Below are 18,060 nucleotides of genomic sequence, written 5' to 3'. Positions count from 1 at the left end.
AGGAAATAACCAGTAAACTTAATTAAGGCAGCGAATGGACCAACTGATGAAGAGAGAATTTTAAGAAGGGAATTTTAGAAGGGAAAAAAAATAAAAATAAAAGCTGACTTAGGGACAAGAAAGCATTTGTGGCTCATGACTTTCCTGGCTATGGACATAGCACACCAGCAGGACTTCTCAGAAGCGTGGGTTTTGTCTCAGGTTACGTGCACTTACAGCTAGCCATCCCGGGAATGGGAATAAAATACTTTGTCATTAACAGATGACAGAGATGAACAGTATGTGCAAGTGATGACAGAGGGTGTCATGGCACAAATTACTCACTCTTCTCCTAAAATAATATTGAATGGTAGGATTTAAACCTGGTGGGGGTACCGGCAGACACACAGTAACTGGCAAGTGTTAAATTCAAAGGTGTAGCTGCAAAGCAAAGTCAGATGTCCCTAGAAAGAAAATAAAGCGTGTAGGGGTTTTAAGTGAACAGAAGACAGCTATTCAAGTGATAAACTAGAGAGAGGAAAAAAAAACGTGGGTCTTCCATTCTAAACTGTATTTTGTGGGACACACTGCAAAACCATCCACACCACTAAAGCTCCTTACTAATCTACCCCTGAATGGATAAAGAAAAAGAATTTTTAGAAATTTTAATATATAGCAGAGGAATACCAGACAATTACCTTCCATAATTGTATACCAAGAAAACTACTGCTTCACTACGAATCACTTACCTACAATTCAGTGCATTAATCCTAGCAGCCTTCCCTACGTTGCAAAAACTCACTTTCTCTCCTACTACTTCACATATTCATGTTACATAAACCATTACTTCCTTGTATTAGTTCCCTTTTGAATGTTTAAATGTCACACACAGAAACCACTTTCTATTTCTACGTATTTTTCTAGATAGGACTACAGAAAAGCTCAATGTAACTCATTACTCAGTTTTACATAAAACAATGTAAAACTAGAGCCATGTGTTTATCCATAATCTTTCCCACCCCCCGGCTACACAACAGCATTGGATTTTCTCACATTTTGCCTAAAATTCAATGCTAATTTAAGAATTGCCACTGGCTTGCAACTTTGAATTGCTGTTCCTAAAACATTAGTCCAATCTCATTTTACTTCAAGCCACAAAACTAGCTGCTTGCATTTGCCTTTCTGCCTGTCTATCCAAGCATCGCAGATCAAGTTGCAATAACGACCTGCTGCGATACACACACACACACAAAAAGGGTCCTGCTTGGAGAAACCAGAGGAAAAAAAATTCACCAAAGCCAACAAAAACTTAATTAAAAGTGCTTAATGGAAATGACAATCTGAAACTATAGAAATTTCCCTTAAAGTGACTTACTTAAGGTACCTTCAATAAAGTAGCATTCATTTATCACTGCAAAGATAAGTACCCACAGAAAAAAAAATAAAAAAAAAATGTTCTTAACTCCAAAGACCTTCTGCTCTGGAAAAAAGCAACAAATTGAAAAATTAATCAGTATGTTGTCGAGCTTTCCTACTGCCACTTAGAACTTAAGTCTGAGAGGGCACAGGAAAAAGGCATGCGAGTTTCAATGACACTGCTTCTGAGAGCAATAGTCACAGCTGAGGCAGGCACTAGAGTTATTTATGTAAGACAATCTGAAATGGAAGCTGGGTTGTAGCATATCAAACTGATCTTGACAAGAGGATGAGAGCACAGAAGGGCGACTGAGAAAAACACCACTCACCCTGGTAAATCTGTTCTTTCCTCCCCTAGCAGTTGGATTTCATTATGAAAGCTATTGAACTGTGATGTCTCGTCTATCGGAAGAGAATTCCCATGACAAAAACCCCCAGCAGGCCCTTATCTCTCCTGTGTTTGAGGGGGTAGGAAAAGAACCTGGGCTTCCCTAAGACAAATTTCACCTTTTCTGTCTATGAGGGCAGAAGCCAACACCTTGAAAACTGACATTAATAAATTCAAAGTTATGCAAAAAAAGATCTTGTGCATTTAAAATGATTATTCATTACTCAGAGAGAACAAGTGTCGTACTCCACAGATCAATTAAAATTTGGTCTGCAAGATCCCTTACTGCTATTGAACAAAGCATCTTTTAAACATGTTGTTAGAACCGTGAACCTTGAATGGAATTACATATAAAAGAAATATAAAGGAAAAAAAAAAAAAAGAAAACCATGAAAAGATACATAATATCCAGCTAAAGAAGCAAAGGTTAAACAATTCCTATTGCAAAAGGTAAATCGAGCTTCAGATTACGATATTCACTTCACTACAGTGTCAGTCACACACAGTACACATGTAAATATGTATTATTAATTTTGTAAACAAATTAAAGTTGAAACAAACCCTTCAAGGGATTGATTATGAAAAAACATGTTTAACTTTTGTTCTGTACGTATGTATCGTGAGAAGGATCAGAAATAATTTTCCTTTATGGAGCTTAAGGCTAGAAGACAACATCACCTTTTAAAGTATTAGGAATAGTTACATTTGTCTAATTACTCCTACATTCACAAATTGTGTTTGATTACAGCAAATTCTGAAGAAAATACACTGGAAAGACTCAAAAGAGAGAGAATTAACCACTTCCTATGATATTTTGCTATAGTTGTTAATCATTATTAGCCTTAAAGACAGAAAATACTTCCAATTACTAGTTGTTCAAGAACTGCAGCTACACCGATGTCACCCTTGGGGTTACAACTGCACCAAAGCTAATGACCCCTATGTAAATAAATAAATAAATAAAAATCACACAACTGCCACCTTGGCTGACGGTCACAACCAAGAAGCTGGAACAGTGTTAAGGCACACTGCCAACCCAGAAATCACATCTGTTTCATTACTGCTTCACAGACAGAATATTGCCTTGAGAGCTTTTCACAAACACAGGAATTTTGGGGGTGGGGAGTGTTGTAATAGAAAGCAACTTTTAGAAACTGTCCCTGTTCTTAAATACACAGCTGCTGAAATGAGCAGACCAAATCAGTTTGCAAATACGATATAAGAACAAGGACTTAGACTGTCCTCTCATATGACCTTAGATGAATCACTTAACCCTTATTTAGCCTTCTTATAGTCCATTCATTAGGGCATTATATGAATATATATTCACTATTTAAACTTCTTGAGAAACGTGTTACAGTAGAACTAGAATTCTGATTTTTCCATAGATGTCTGTGTTATTATTATGAAAATACGATTTCTTGTACTGTTTCCATGCACAGCCCAATCAACAATCTCAGCTAGAAATGAAAGACATGAAAGCTTGTCAGGGAAACTGCGGCTTTGCACAAATATTACTTGCGAAGTCTTTTAATTAAAGAAAAGGTACAGAAGCGCGGTAAGCAAATCGTAAAATCAAAGAAATTACTATAAACCAGTGATCATAAAAACAAGGTCAGTGTAGTGGTGGCTGGCCACTCTGCACACGTTCTCAAACAATAAATGTAGACACTACATTCCCTTTTAATATGGATGCTGTTACGGATGCATGGGACTGTGGCTAAAGCCACTGGATTTGGTCTGACAACTTTTTAAAAATGGTAACGTGCAAGCAATAAACACAACACACATTTAAAATCACAGAATCACAGACTGGTTTGGGTTGGAAGGGACCTTAAAGCCCACCCAGTTCCACCCCCCTGCCACGTGCAGGGACACCTCCCACCAGACCAGGTTGCCCAAAGCCCCATCCAGCCTGGCCTTGAACACCTCCAGGGACGGGGCACCCACAGCTTCTCTGGGCAACCTGTGCCAGTGCCTCACCGCCCTCTGAGTGAAGAATTTCTTCTCTTTCACTTTAACGCCATTACCCCTTGTCCTCTCACTACACCCCCTGACAGAGTCCCTCCCCAGCTTTCCTGTAGACCCCCTTTAGGCACTGGAAGGCTGCTCCTCGCCCCCTCCTCGCCCCGCCGGCCGTGCAGCAGGGCTGCGCTCCCCCTGCAGTAACCCCAACAGCGAGGCCCCGGCCCGGGCTGCCCTCCCGTGCGGGGCACGAGGTACCCACAGAGCGGCACCGTCACCGCAGCGAGCCCCGGGGCTGTGCTCCCGCGGCGGAGCCCGGCACCGGCAGCTCCCGTTACCGGTACGTCCCCTTCCCGGAGAAGCCGCGCTCGCCCTGCACCCCCCATCCCGGCTCCCTCCTGCCCAACCCCGGTCGCCGAGCCCCCTGCGGTCGCCCTCCCTCCCCCGGCGGGGCCGGCGGCACCGACCTCTCCGCAGGGCGGCGGCCCGCGCCCGAGCCCGCAGCAGGCAGCGCGCAGTAACCAAGGGCGACACGGGCGCCGCCATCTTCTCGGCGCGGCCTCGGCGGCTGGGGGGCGCGGGGAGCGCTGGGAAATGGAGTCCCGGGGCGAGGCGCCTGAAGGAGAGGCCGGTGGACCCGGCTGGGAGCAGTTCTCACAGCTTAATGTCTTTTTTTTTTTTTTTCCTTTTTTTTTGATGACTTCTAGTTTGTGTTATTTCCCTTTAAATTAGTGGGCCGTAAAATATAACGGAGAAATATTCCTGGTCAGAGTCATATCCCGCCTACACACAGCTGTACAATCACTTTTATGCGTGTGAACATACATTTAAACTGCAACAGTGAGATATATTAACGTAAAAGCAGATTTCCCAAACCTGGGTGCTGACAGAGCCTCATAGGGCCAGCCACAGTAAGGCTTCTCCTTCGCAGAAGCACCTCAGGTGCCCATTTGGTGCCCCTGGGAGCTCCACAAAAGCGAGCAGGCATCCACATCTGGTAGGTAGCTGGCTATCTCGTCCACCCACTTGCATTTGGACTTTATATAAAGGTTTTTTAACAGAAAGACACGATGCAAAAAAAAAAAAGTATACGCTCCCATGAAAGGGCACTGGCAGTCAGGAGTCATTCATCATAATATTTGCCTGTTTGCTAGCTGGCCCTCCATTCCTGTCAGAAACACACCAGAAGTGTGTTCTGAAGTGTGTGGCTTCAATAGATGTTAACTACTGAGTGCACAAGAAAAAGATAAAAAATGTCTTCTTGTGGTAAAAGCACAAATGAAAGACTTTCATTTATTTTTGGCTTTGCAACATCAGAACTCCTATAACTTATTCTAGAGTAAATTTCAGCGCAACATGAGAAAGTGAACGAGTCATTTTTATAGAACACTCTCCAACAGTTTTTTTTTAATAAGAGTATAGCAAAATATTACATCAAAGTACTGAAGAACTCATTGCAAACAAAAGTAAATTACGCTGAATTGTATTGCTAATTTTTAAAATAATGTTTATGATCTTGAAAATATTAACAGCGGTTGAAGTTTTATTCTAACATGTTCAGCTGTTTTAAAATACATAGTTGCACCAGAGACATCTTCAATGTTATATACCTAATTAAGTGTTGAACTAAAATGCCAATTTATCACATCTTAAAAGAGCTGTTTTCAGTGCATTTTCTTTCATCTTTCCTTTATTGAGCATTTATTGGTTTTGACTCATTCTAGCACGTTACAGCTATCAACACCTGTGCCCATTTAGGAATGAATTTCAGTATAAATCATAGTGAAGTGAATAGACATTTCAAAGATGCATCACAATTGTTGCAATATTTTTAGAATCTCAGACAAGGAAACAAACAACTTCAGTAAAAGTGATTTAAATAACAAATATCTTTATAAACAGCTTATCTCCTCCAGAACAAAGAATAAACAAGGCAACAAGAGCTGTTCTTTTTCTTCCATTATTAACTCGGATCACAATACGATTGGGTGAAATGTCAAGAATAATTGGAGAAAATGACAGCATAATCTTCAGCAAAAACATCTGATTTATTTAAATTGTCACTGTTTTTTTTTCTTAACAGATTCTCTGTTTAACCTTGCTATCCAAGACAGCATATAAAAACTTCCCATTTGTGTCTGTTCAGACATCTTCTACCTAACTGAATAAACTCTCTGCAATGCTTCTGTACATCACAAACTCTGAAATGCCACGATACACTCACTGTATTGCACACCCCAGGAACTGAATCTGTATTTGGCAAAATCACACTTTGGTGGTAACCTAAAAGAACAGGAATTTGAACAGTACTTCTGTAGATTATTACGGTTGATGTCTTATAACAGACAGAGATCCATTCTGTAGCACATTTGTACACTTCATTCACCATCTCTGTCCCTTTACTCACCTCCAGAAAAGTAAAGTTTTAATGGTGTAGAAATTAGACTGATGCCTGTTTAACCCAGCCCCATTATTAGTCTGCCAGCTAACCAAAAGTATAGGTGGTCCTCAATAGGAAAAAGAAAAACAGGAATAATAAAAGGCCTCCTCTGGCCTCTGGAGGTATGAACTTCATTCCTTTGTAAAGACAGGTGTGCTCAACCCATGGGGATGTATATGTCCAAGGATCTTTGTATCTCTTCCAGACCTCTGAAATCCTGCAGAAGCAGATCAGGGTTTACCCGCCTGCAAAGCTCCAAGATGTTCCCACCACAGGAATGTCTTGGGCTCCCATACATGTAGGTACTTTTGACCTAGGCCTGGTCATTCACCCTACTCTAAGAAAATGGATTTTGTGGCTTGTTTTCATCAACAGTTTCCATCAAAAGCCACTCTTCTGGAGTTATGACAAAACTCTCTGGGATAAACTTGATTTTAGCCTCGTCTATTCTGACGAAAACAAATATGCAATTAATAGTCTCTGTTGCTTATCAGATTAATTAAGCTGCAAAAATTTTCTCAGATTTATGGACTTAGAGCCATTTTTACCTGTCTGTCGGTTTACAGTTTGGATTTCAGTCAGCTCAAACAGCTGCTCTCGGAAAAAGGGGTTCACAAAGTAAGTACTTGTGAGCTGTGAGCAGGTGGATGCCATTTTAAAGAATAAGGAATCTAAAAGTATATATGCAGATCACCCCTGTTGAAAGGGACAATATCATGTAAAAAGAGAGAAGAGGAATTGAATATAATAGTTAATATATGTGTATATTACAAATTATATTTATACACTAAATATTCTTATCTGGAAGGTAAGGGCTGAATGCAGATATCCAAAGACCATGCTTCAAAGCACTGGCTGCTAGTGCAGGGATCAGGAAGTCATTTTTCCACATAAAGCATTGCACAATTAGTTCAATGTTTTTTTTTTGTTTGTTTGTTTTTGTCTTATCCTGAGTCAGCATTCCTCACAAATTCTGACAAAATATGCCTATGTTGACTAAAATGTGTTAACTTGGGCACTTGTCACAAGGCTAGAGAATTCCAGCTGGATAACAGAGCAATTTGGTTCCCTTTCCAGTTAAATGCATTTTTTTTCTTTTAAAAACAAACAAACAACAAACTACTTAAGAAATATCACTGTACCAAATTTAAGAATTAATCATACGTTAATACTTGCTTCTATGGATGCATGCCAGGAGACTGTGGTGTATTGCCACTTGAAGTTATGCCAGTAAATCTTTTGTCATAGCTGAATAAATAATGTGTAGTAACACATCCATGAGTACCTAACCTCCTGGTTGTTTCTCTGAATGCTTGATTTCCTGCAGATGATCTTTGGACTGACAAACACAGCTGACCTCTTTCCCTCCAGATTTGAAATTTGGCTCAAAGTTCATGTTAGAAAAGGAATTAAACTTTCTTTTTGAATTTATGCTCACCTTTTCCATCCTGAGAGAAGAACCTCTGCAGCAAGCAGAAACAACTAAAGATAGTGTAAATCTCATAGTTCACAAAAAAATCTGAACCACAATCCAAAATAAACAAACACATTCTCTGAGGGGTAGAAGGAAACAAGGGAGCTCACAGGACTCTGATTTTCCCTGAACCTTCATTCCCTCCTCTTTGCCCCATTAGCCAGCCAGTGTGGCATACGTGCTTTCCTGGTGGGGCTAGCCAGGTCTGAGGATTTCTAGCTGAATCCTGTTAAGATCATGGGAAAACAAAACATCAACCAACCAAACAAAAAAACAGAGATGGGAGAACTTACCAAATGCCTGTAACCTCCTTACTTACCAATACTATTGACACATGGGCACTAAAACATTCACTCCCTGTCACTTGCCTCCATATGGCTCTCCACCACCAGTTGTCTCTGTTAGGAAAGGCAGACAGAACAATGCTGCTAAGACAGTATGCTGTGAGAAAAGCAGTCAGCTTAAGGCTCACTGTTAACAGTATTTACTCAGTGTGAGAACAAATTATACTCATCATTCATCATATGCTCACCAACTCCCCAAGTGTGCAATATTAGGCACTTTTTTATTCTTTCGAATGCAAAATGAAACTAGATAGGCCATATATTATACTTAAGATAGGACCAGTGCTCTGCCGTATTTTCATGTTTACAGTCAGATGTGGTAGCAGAGGTTCTGTAACAAACAGAAGTGTATGCAGATGTGTGCATAAGTAATCTCAGTAGAATTCACGAGTTCTTCTTGCCTTGTTGCAAAACCAGTTTAATAACTAGTATAATTCAGGTGAGGCTTCTTTTCACTGCCGCTATTTAAAACTCTGTCAGCTTAATTTCTCTTTATAATTATAAAGTGAATAGTTGGCAGCTATTAGCAGAAAGAAAGGAAGTAAGGAAGATGCACTACTAAGGGCGAGAATTACACTGGAGGAGTGATGAGCAAGAAATTCAGAGAAAAGTTACCAAGCAAACCACCTACTGCATTCTGGTTATGTGGGTGGGCTATTTTTGTACCTTGGGTTCATGCCAGCCTCTCGATTATCTTTTTATTATCATAGACAACCTCTAACGAAACTTGCTGGATGTTAAATTTGGGTCTCTTGGGTGTGATTTGTGGGAATCTTGCCATTTGGCCTACTGCCTAGACACGAATTCTTAGAAAAAAAAAAAAAAAAACAAAACTAGTTTTTCTACAGTCTCATTCTACCTGGATTGTAGTTGAGTGTACTCGAATAGAGTGTACTCGAACTCTTTCATAAGGAAGGTAGGAAAATGATATATCTATTTACTTATTGGAGGGGTACGGGTACTGTTGGCAGATATGTAAATATATAAATAAAAATAAATCTGGAAAGTCTCTACAATGATAGAGTCATTTAGAAATATTAGCAGTGGGTTAACATAATTTCTGTTTACTGATGTCCTAGGTGCAGCAAGAAGGCAAAACTTTCCACTTCTTTTGGCAATGTTTCCTTTACAGTAACACACTATTTACTTGAGTCAGGTACAAAAGCAGCAGCGACTTTATGTCTTTGCACGGAAGGATCCCATCACTCCCAATTCTCCCTTTCTTTGTTTTTTTAAACCTTTTTATCTTTCGTCAAGGTCCTAAAGTGCCACTTATGTTTTTCTGGGAACACAGTTTTCCTTTCTTACCCTTTACAAATGAAATGTGAGCAAACTCTTTGCTCTGTAAGCTATAACAACTGAGACAGTCTGTTATGCTGCCATTAAATGCGTGTCATTTGTGAAAACTGAAGAATTTGCTGTTGCCAAAAGCCTTAACACTGCTGCAGACCACATTGCCTTGCCACCTCGCTTAGAATCATTAGGGTTGGAAAAGACCTTCAAGATCATCTGGTCCAACTGTCCCCCTACCACCAATGTCACCCACTGAACCATGTCCCTAAGCGCCAGGTCCAACCTTTCCTTGAACACCCCCAGGGATGGTGACACCACCACTTCCCCAGGCAACCCGTTTCAGTGCATGACTCCTCTTCTGAGAAGAAATGTCTCCTCATTTCCAACCTAAACCTCCCCTGGCGCAACTTGAGGCCATTCCAGCTTGGGGCAGTCATCCTGGCTTTGTTTGCAAGGCAGGGGCTTTGCCGGGTCTCCTGTCTGGCCTGCACAGATCGTGCTGGCACCGCTCACCCAGGCTCTTGGCCTGGCTCTGGGCATTTCACATCTTGATTATGGCATGGCATTCTTCCTTCATCTTGACGTGTACGGCTTGGTCCAGGTCTGTCAGCAACGCTGTCCCAAACATCTTTGTATTCTTTCGTCGTGCAAACTGTCCTATTGGGTTTCTCTATCGTTCTCCCCTCTGATAATAAAGCGGAAAACCAAACGTTGTTGTGCGTTTGTTACTGAGGTGTCGTTGCTAACCCAAATTGCCTCAGGACGCCAGGTTCACCGCCCTCTCCCCCTGTCACCCACACACCTGCACGCACCCCGAGCTCCCCAGCACGTCAATGGGGCCAGGCCCAGCACCTGACCTGCGCTACGCTCCTGGCTAATACGCCAACCTACCCTAGACCCCCCTCCCATACTGAACAGCGCTAAGGCCGGGGGGCGAGGAGCTGCACCTCACAGTTACCCGTTATTTTTGCTATATATCCCTAAAAACCCTCTTTGCCTTAAAACCCCACAGCCTGCGGGCGGGCCCGAGAAACCAAGCTCTGCCAGCCGCCGCGCACGTCGGGACTTGTAGTTCGGAAGGCGCGCGTAGCCAAGGGGGGGCGTGCCGCGAGGACTACAACACCCAGGCTGCCTCGCGCGCGGGCGGCGGGCGCATCCGCCGGCGGCGGCGTGGGTGCGCGTTGCCGGGCAGGGGCGATAAGAGAGGCGGGCGGGCGGCAAAGAAGGGGGCGGCCGTGGGGGAAGGGGGGGGGGGAGCAAGAGCGGCCCGCTCCGCCATGGCCGAGACGATCGCGGACACCCGGCGGCTGATCAGCAAGCCGCAGAACCTGAACGACGCCTACGGGCCGCCCAGCAACTTCCTGGAGATCGACGTGGGCAACCCGCAGACCGTGGGGGTGGGCCGCGGCCGCTTCACCACCTACGAGATCCGCGTCAAGGTGTGTGGGGGGGGCGGCCGGGGGGGGCTCCGGGGCGCTGCGTGAGGGGAGGCAGGGATGGGAGGTGTGGGCTGAGGCGGGTGGGTCCCCCCCCCACCCCCCCCGAGGCTCCAGCACCCTCAGCGGGTTGCAGGCAGTGGGTGACGGGGGCTGGGCCGGGTTAAAGCTAGGTGAAAAAGCACATAGGGGATAAGGGGGTCCTGTCTGCTTTTGTGCCCCAAATTGAACATAAATAGGGCTGTTCTGTGCCCTGAGCTACCGAGCGCCTTCTCTCAGTGGTGTTGGATTCTTTCCTAGTCATAAGAGCTGTGTTTGCTGACCTGTCTCGGGCTGGTGGCCTTGAGCTTGAGGGAAAGCTGTGTGGAGTCATTGCTGCGTTCCCCAGGCTTGGCTTCTGCTTTCCTAAACAGACTGTGGAGGAGTGGGCAGAAAAATGCATATCTATGGCACGGTCCTTGCCTCAGGCAGGCCCAAGGGCATTCTTGTGGTCTATACCGCTGGGAATGAGGCGTGTTGAGGAAGATAACCTCTTACCACTTCGTCTTCCTCTGTGCCTTGTGATTGAGCCTTGTGTGGCTGCACCCTGTCACAGCTGGCTGAAGCTGCCCGGTTATTACAGGTATTAAGAGAGGTGATGAGATCTCCCTGATCTCCTGCACGTGAGTTCTGCTCGTAGTGGACGTGCCTTCATGGCAGGGAATGCTTAGGCTGAGGTCTGCCTTCTTGGCTGTTAAAATTTTTCAGATTAAACTAAAACCCTGTGTGTATTTTCTGGTCCTAAAGGCCTACATTTTCAGCAGACCGTGCTTCTGCTTCAGCATGCAAAAATCAACTGAGATCCAAAGCTACCAGAGAAGATAGCTCTCTAATTCTGATGCTCCCAAGCTGTCATGTTCAGGGAGCTATTCTCAGGTTTCAGGATGCATCTGTAGGGCAGAAAGAGGAAACTAAAATGGAATTGTAGCTTAAGTTTGGCCTCTGTGTGAGGACAGACTAGAACTAGACAACTTGTGTTACGTTAAACTACTATTACCAGGACCCTAGCTGTCCACTTAGCAGCAAGGAGGGTGTAACTCTTTACTTTGCTGGGAGATATTTGTGTCTTAAATACCTGATGACTTTTACTTCCACAAGTCTGAGTATTTGCAGTTGCAGGATCCAAGAAAGGTGATGCAAAAGAAGGGTAATAGCCTTGATATGTCCTTGAGAATGAAATGGAGCTTGCTGGGATTTAAAAAAAAAAAAAAGTAATTCCAACTGAAGTCCTTTAGGGGAAATGAAAGCAAAACCAGATTTCTGGACTGCAAATGGGTTCAGACTATCCTGTTTGGGGTAGAAAATACTCGGTTGCCATTGTAGCGAAGATCTAGAAGTGGCCTTAACAAACACACATTAATGATACTGTGACCTTCCTCTGTGTTTCTTTCTAACCCACTTACGATGTAAACATTGCTTCTTCTGCCTTCCTTGCATGCATGTGTACAGTTGCATGCAGTGTTATCTCCTGTCATAGACGATCGTTCTCTTTGCAGTTGTACACTACTGAATGCACAGTGCCTTCACGATGTATATGCTCACAGGTATCGTGAACTGTAGCAGTGGGTTTTGGTTCTGTATGCCAGAAGGCTACAGAGCAGGTACTGCAAGCCGTGCAGAATGATGTTCACTGTCTAAATTTGTGTCAATTATTTGCTTCTCAGCAGAGCACAGACCATATTGCTGAAGGGCAAATTTCAGCATGGGAGAAGAGTTTGAACTTAAGTTACTCCAGCGTTGCCTCTCTAAAAGGCAGATCTTGTAGCACAATTTACTTGTTCAAGCGTGACAAGACAGGAGCCACCAACTGACCTCTGTGGTTTCACAGCTACTTGTGGTCACAGCAAATAGCTGCTGATGATGCCAGCTTCCCCAGCTATGCTGGTAATGGCAGCAGAACAAATCTGACAAGATGGATTGACTTACCTGTGTCGTATCTGGAAGGCTTTGTTTTAGATCAACACTAAAATGTCAGGTAGTGCAGAAACGGATGATGCAACTCCTGACAAGTTCTGGTAAAAGCCATTGGGCAGCCTTGTGTCATGCCTGGAGATGGCGTAGAGACAAACGCTGTCACAGAGGACACAGACTCGAGTTTGCATTGAAGCAATTAGACTTGTACCATTGTCGTGGTGCTTCTGAACTTGGTTCAAAGGTCATTCCATTTTTATTGCTTTGTCCACATCTCAAAGTTTAACGTCTCTTAGGAAGGCTGAGCTTGCAAGCAAACTCTCGAACTGATGTGTGATAACTAATATCTTGCTAAAGGTACTTGTGTAAAGCGCTGTGACATTTCCCAAAAGCTTTCTGCTAGGACTGCAGCTGAAGCATACCTGCTGCTTGGAAGGCAACAAGTGGAGCAGCCTTGTGCTTGAGTTCTTGTGTCACTCTACTCTTCAACCTCAGGCTTGAAGAGCCTAATGGGAGACCCAAATGTTTTGAGAAGACTGCTTAGCTGCATACTACTGCCAAAGCAGGTCAATCATGGTTCAGTACTGAGGAAAGGGTTTTTTCATAGCGTGTGTCTTTGTGCAGGCTGGTACTGCAAATGCATTGTTCTTTGACAACTCTCCCACGTGTGGTGCCGATAAATGCCTATGCAGTGGCTCCGGTGGGGCAGCTTACTTCACAGGTGGTCAGTTGCCAATTTTTTTTTTAATTTTTTTAATTTTAAAGATTTGTTCACATAGCTATTGAAAACCTCCAGCAAAAGCTGCTGGGTGGAGTTGGCCGAAGTATTGACTTCTGAGCCTGCACTTGCATGAAGTGACACTCGGTTCCCAGTGAGCTGGATTAGGTGAGGACAGAAAGCTTTCCGCGGCAGCAGTCAGCAGGAGGTGCTCAGTGTGGCAATAGGGGACCACAGTGCAGCTTCAGCTTGGCAGTAAGAATCAAATGTCTTGTTCGGTATTGGTAAACGATGGAAAACACCGTCCTGTTGTTGAAGTGCGGTGCTAAAACAGCAAATCTGAGTGGGTCATGTTCTTGACAGGGTACTTGAGAATTTGCTTTCCACCAGCAGCACTAGGCAGTGAGTTCATACCATTCGAAGGTATCTTTTGTGTGAGGGCTTAGGGCGAGCTAAAGAGGAGAACAATGCAGTTAGGGCATAAAGCTCAGAGTGTGAGTGTGTTTTCCAGACAAATAAAACTCAATGAAGTCATCATCTAAAGGTGTCTAGATGGTCACAATGTGGTGCTTGTGCAATGGTTAAAACTGATAAAAGCAGATTGTCTGCTAAAGTAATATAGCAAACTAGTTCACTGCCCTTACCTCTAAAGGAGAAACGTGAGCTAACAGTTATGTTTAGAGTGGAAATAAGCTTGCGTGCCATGTGCTATTTCTCAGGAGTCCTTACTAGCTTTTTTTTTGGGAATGAGCAGCCTCTTCTCTAAGAGGGCAAAAGCTACCTCTAGAGGAGATTTTCCTCCCACTTGTTACGCCTTTTCAGGGTGGGCATGTCAGCACACTTGAGCAAAGCGTGGGAATACCTGTTACTATGTATGGACTGTACGCTAGTCTGTCCTTCTGAATGTCAGGAAACAAAAGTAGAACAAATGGCAGCTGCTACATTACCATCTTAGAGCATACCTGAAGATACTACCAGACCTGTACTGCAGTTGAGAGCAGCAGTGTTACTGGTAAGTGGGTCAGCAGGATTCTGTGCAGGAGCTTCAGTTGCTAAATCCCTTTAAGGGGACAAGACTTAAGCTTTACAAGCTGACTGTGGTGCCAGCAATTGGCGACACCACAGAACCATACACCCACTGTAAAAGCAGTGCCACAGGAGATGAGCGTGCTGGTGAGTGTTGGCAAAGCATACAGATTACCTAGGAGCTTTCTACATTTGGAAAGACGCCTGTTTATTAACACCAATTCATCAGTTATTGTTTCTGCAAAACTGACTTCTGTGCTGCCATCTGAATCAGGTTTGTCACTTGAAATAAAAGGTTAAATTTATCCATTTATGATTGGTGAGAACTTGTAGAGAAGTCATTAATACTCAAGCTGACAGCACTAAAATAAAGCATCTGTTATAAGAGCTACTAATCCAAGTATCTGAATTCCATTAGTTAAAGCGAGGTCAAATAAAAAGCCTTTTGATTTCTTAATTCTGATCATTACTATTGAATTGCCTCTAATCAGCATGTTTAAACTCAGCACTAATGGCACACCTCAGCTTCATGAGGTTTCGCAGTTCAGTGGCTTGTCTTGTGTAGAAACCTAACGCCTTGCTGTTGTGCTTCCAGACATGAAATGCATTACTAAGGTGGAACCCATGCTCTGTGAGGCAGTGGTCAGCTTCCCTATATGTTCTGCAGAAAGGCTTCTGTGGACCTGTGGGGTACGTGGCTCTGGAGGCGAAACGTGGGGAAGGAAGTGAGCACAGGCTGTGAAGTGCTCACAGTGTTAAGAATAGTGTTGGGCTCAAAGGATTAGGGAAGTAAATCAAATTACAGCTAAACTTCAGTTACTTTTGAAAGCCTGTTCTCATCTTAAGACATTTTTTTTCAGGACCTAGCTCGATACAGTATTTGCATTTCAGCACGCTGATAGTAGTTCTGTGATCAATTCAATCCAGAGTAAGCTGCTTAATGAACTGAGAGTATAACTAGCTCAGAAAGCACTTGTCTTACGCATGGTGCTCTTGAGCTAGTGAATGTGTCTCTGACATGCTTTGTCCTTGAGCAGTAGCAAATTTCCTGCCCTTGTGTTCAGCAGGGGCTAGAGAGTTGTAGACTTCTCCTGCCAAGCGAAGAATACTCCGCTGGTGCACATAGTTCACTTCAGTGTCGTTCAGTTTTGCAGTCTGTGGCGCTTGTGGCGGAGTAATGACTAAACACTGACTCAGGGTGGGTATGGTTAGGGATGCACAATCAGCAGGAGTTCTCTGTAGTACTGCAGATCTTGCATCACGCTGCAAGACTGTTCTAACTGCAGCTAATTATTCTTTTAATGCACTACTCTAGATACTTGTGGCTGTTCAGAATCCTCTTCAAAGAACAAAAATGCACTGATTCAGGTGACTTTCTGTTCTGCAGGTACTGCATCTGTACAAACATTAACTGCTCCCTTGAGCAATAGTTCAGAACAATATCTGACAGGCTTGCACATTCCCAGGATACTGACTAGGGAGAGCAAGAACTGGCACCTCTTGGATGAAATAAACTTCCAAAGCAAGGAGAGTAGACTTACAGCTCTATTCCATGTATTTGCTCTGAGCAGCTGATTTTTCTGTTTCAACTAGACTCAGGAACCTAGTCCGAAGGTACTGAACTAGCTTGGTGTTGATGTCTGTTACTGTGTAAATAAAATAACCAAGTCTTTGAATAGCACTTCTTATTAGTATATTAGTTTAACTGGTGACTTGGACTCTTTTTTCTTTCTGCTCATACAATGCGGGCCTTGATTGTCATGTATTAAGAGTGCACTCTAGTGCAGTGCTGAACAGACCAAATCAAACAGAACAATGGCTAATCTTTGTAGGACAAGTGGCTGTGATCCAGGTAGGCATGTGATGCCAGAGGTTTTTTTGATACATCTTTATTTTTAGCTGGCTTGCCAAAAAAGTGTCAGCTTGAACTTTAGAACAGTCAGGGGTCTCCTGTTTTTCATCAGGCGAAATAAATAATACAGAGCAGACTTATGAGCTTTGAACTGTAGAGAAAGTATTTTCCTTAAAGTTTTTTTCCACTTGATACTGCAATGCCTGTTCTGCTGAAGGCTGTTTCAGCAAGTACCTAATCCAAATGCCACGTGAAGCTACAGCACTCGGTCTGAAGTTGCTGCTGTAACTTTTTGATGTGAGAAGGATGGAGAAGCCCTGATCTTCTGATCTTGACATTATTTGTTGTAAATCCAGGCAATATTTGTTATATAAACAAATATTGCAAACCATGGACAGGCCCATGAGCATGTTCTTCCAGTGACTTTTTCTTGAGAACCCAGCTCACAACTCCTGTTGTGGGAGCATCTGGCGTTCATAGCAGCAGCTTGTTGGCTTCATGACCAATCTTGAAAGTAGATCTGTAAATGTATAGCAGCTTTGCTCTGAAATTCATGGAAAATGAAGCTAGATGTTGTGGTTTTAAGCCACTTCTGTATCTGCAAATAAAGTTTCAAGGACTCTTTGTATGGGCCTAAGTTGCAGCACCCCCTGAGGGTGGTAAATTACTGAACAGGATCTTTACTGTGGCTGTGAGGTGGTTACTTAAGGATGTGACTATTACTTCTGGAGATACCAAGAGATTTTTTTGGCTACTTAAGTAACTAGTATGGGAGGAGGTATATTATCTGTTTCTTGTATGGTTATGCACATGTAGGGATACTAGACAGTCTGTAGCTCACAAAGCGCTTGAAAACTTTTGTAGTAAAAACAATCAAGAGCACCAATGCACTGTGCTTTTTTCTGCCCATTTGGCCGTAATCAATAGCTGCGAGCTAATGGTGCTGAAACAACTGAATATTCAGTCTTTCTCATTGAGAAATAAAGAAGTTGGCCTGAGAGTAGGCCAAACCTGAGCATAGGGCACTTTTACCTGGCAGTTGTGTAAAAGCAAAGGGACTGTCAAAAGGAATGCTTGATATTTCAGAGGAGGCTCTGGCTTGCAAACCCTGAAATAACTACCTGGATTTACTAATTCTGGCTGGCTGGTATAAAAGCCTTTGCCTGAATTAGTTTGTTTTAAAGTGGGCTGCTGTTTTTAGCTTTGGCTTCTGAGGATGCAACCTTCAGAACAAGAAATCACTAAGCAATCTTTTCACCTAATATTAGGGCTTATCCCGCTTTGAACGTTTTGACTGTGGCACACCGTAGTTCAGTTGTCCAGAACCTGCTTTGCAATTACTTTTTGCAATTACCTGGTTGCATTACTTTTAGGATTTTACTGTTTTAGTCTTCAGGTTGGAAACCATCCTAGGTCTGTGTCTCAGTACTGTGGAGTGAGAAGCTCTGCAGAGCTTGGTATAGCTTAAGTTGGCATTGTTCTTAAAATCTGAGCTTCTAAATCTGGTCAGGTTTCTTTAGGGTCTTAGGTTTTCTTGGCATGTAAGATGCCTTTGGTAGACTGGACTCCAAGTGGAAATAAGGGAAGGTTGTAGAAATAAACTTTGATCAAATGACTGATTTTTTAGAAAACGTGTTAAAATCTTACATATTCTCTTTGAAGTACATAGCAGAGGCCTAAACTTGTACTGACTGAAGCCTAGAGCACGCTTGATTTCGTTTTGGCTTTATATAATTGTAGGAAGCGAGGAGGTAGCTGCTTATTCCAAGTCTGGAAGGA

At 43.2% G+C, this 18,060-nt stretch overlaps 2 protein-coding genes and 1 long non-coding RNA gene across 4 annotated transcripts in view; 1 reads left to right on the top strand and 2 right to left on the bottom strand.

Moving 5' to 3' along the window:
• The window catches only part of AFG1L (AFG1 like ATPase), a 66,062-nt gene extending 61,686 nt beyond the window's left edge, over positions 1-4,376 (bottom strand). Inside the window, exon 1 of one of the 2 annotated variants that reach the window (XM_040550968.1) lies at positions 4,216-4,376. In XM_040550968.1, the coding sequence (XP_040406902.1) occupies positions 4,216-4,294 (79 nt within the window). In that variant the 5' untranslated portion in view covers positions 4,295-4,376. The remainder of the gene's footprint in view (positions 1-4,215) is intronic. The other variant, XM_040550967.1, reaches the window with a different exon arrangement.
• An 854-nt stretch (positions 4,377-5,230) lies between these two features.
• LOC121067020 lies at positions 5,231-10,440 on the bottom strand. The gene is made up of 3 exons (XR_005818069.1): positions 9,813-10,440; positions 7,982-8,060; positions 5,231-7,888 (listed from the first exon to the last, which is right to left on the bottom strand). It is a non-coding gene; the product is annotated as an uncharacterized LOC121067020 (long non-coding RNA).
• A 12-nt stretch (positions 10,441-10,452) lies between these two features.
• Positions 10,453-18,060, top strand: part of SNX3 (sorting nexin 3) — a 17,239-nt gene continuing 9,631 nt past the window's right edge. Inside the window, exon 1 of the mRNA XM_040550969.1 lies at positions 10,453-10,738. Coding sequence (XP_040406903.1) covers positions 10,577-10,738 — 162 coding nt within the window. The 5' untranslated portion in view covers positions 10,453-10,576. The remainder of the gene's footprint in view (positions 10,739-18,060) is intronic.

This window comes from Cygnus olor, chromosome 3, assembly GCF_009769625.2.
Source record: "Cygnus olor isolate bCygOlo1 chromosome 3, bCygOlo1.pri.v2, whole genome shotgun sequence".
Lineage (NCBI taxonomy): Eukaryota > Metazoa > Chordata > Aves > Anseriformes > Anatidae > Cygnus > Cygnus olor.
The sequence above is the reverse complement of the archived record's forward strand: the minus strand, read 5'-3'. Positions and strand labels throughout refer to the sequence as shown.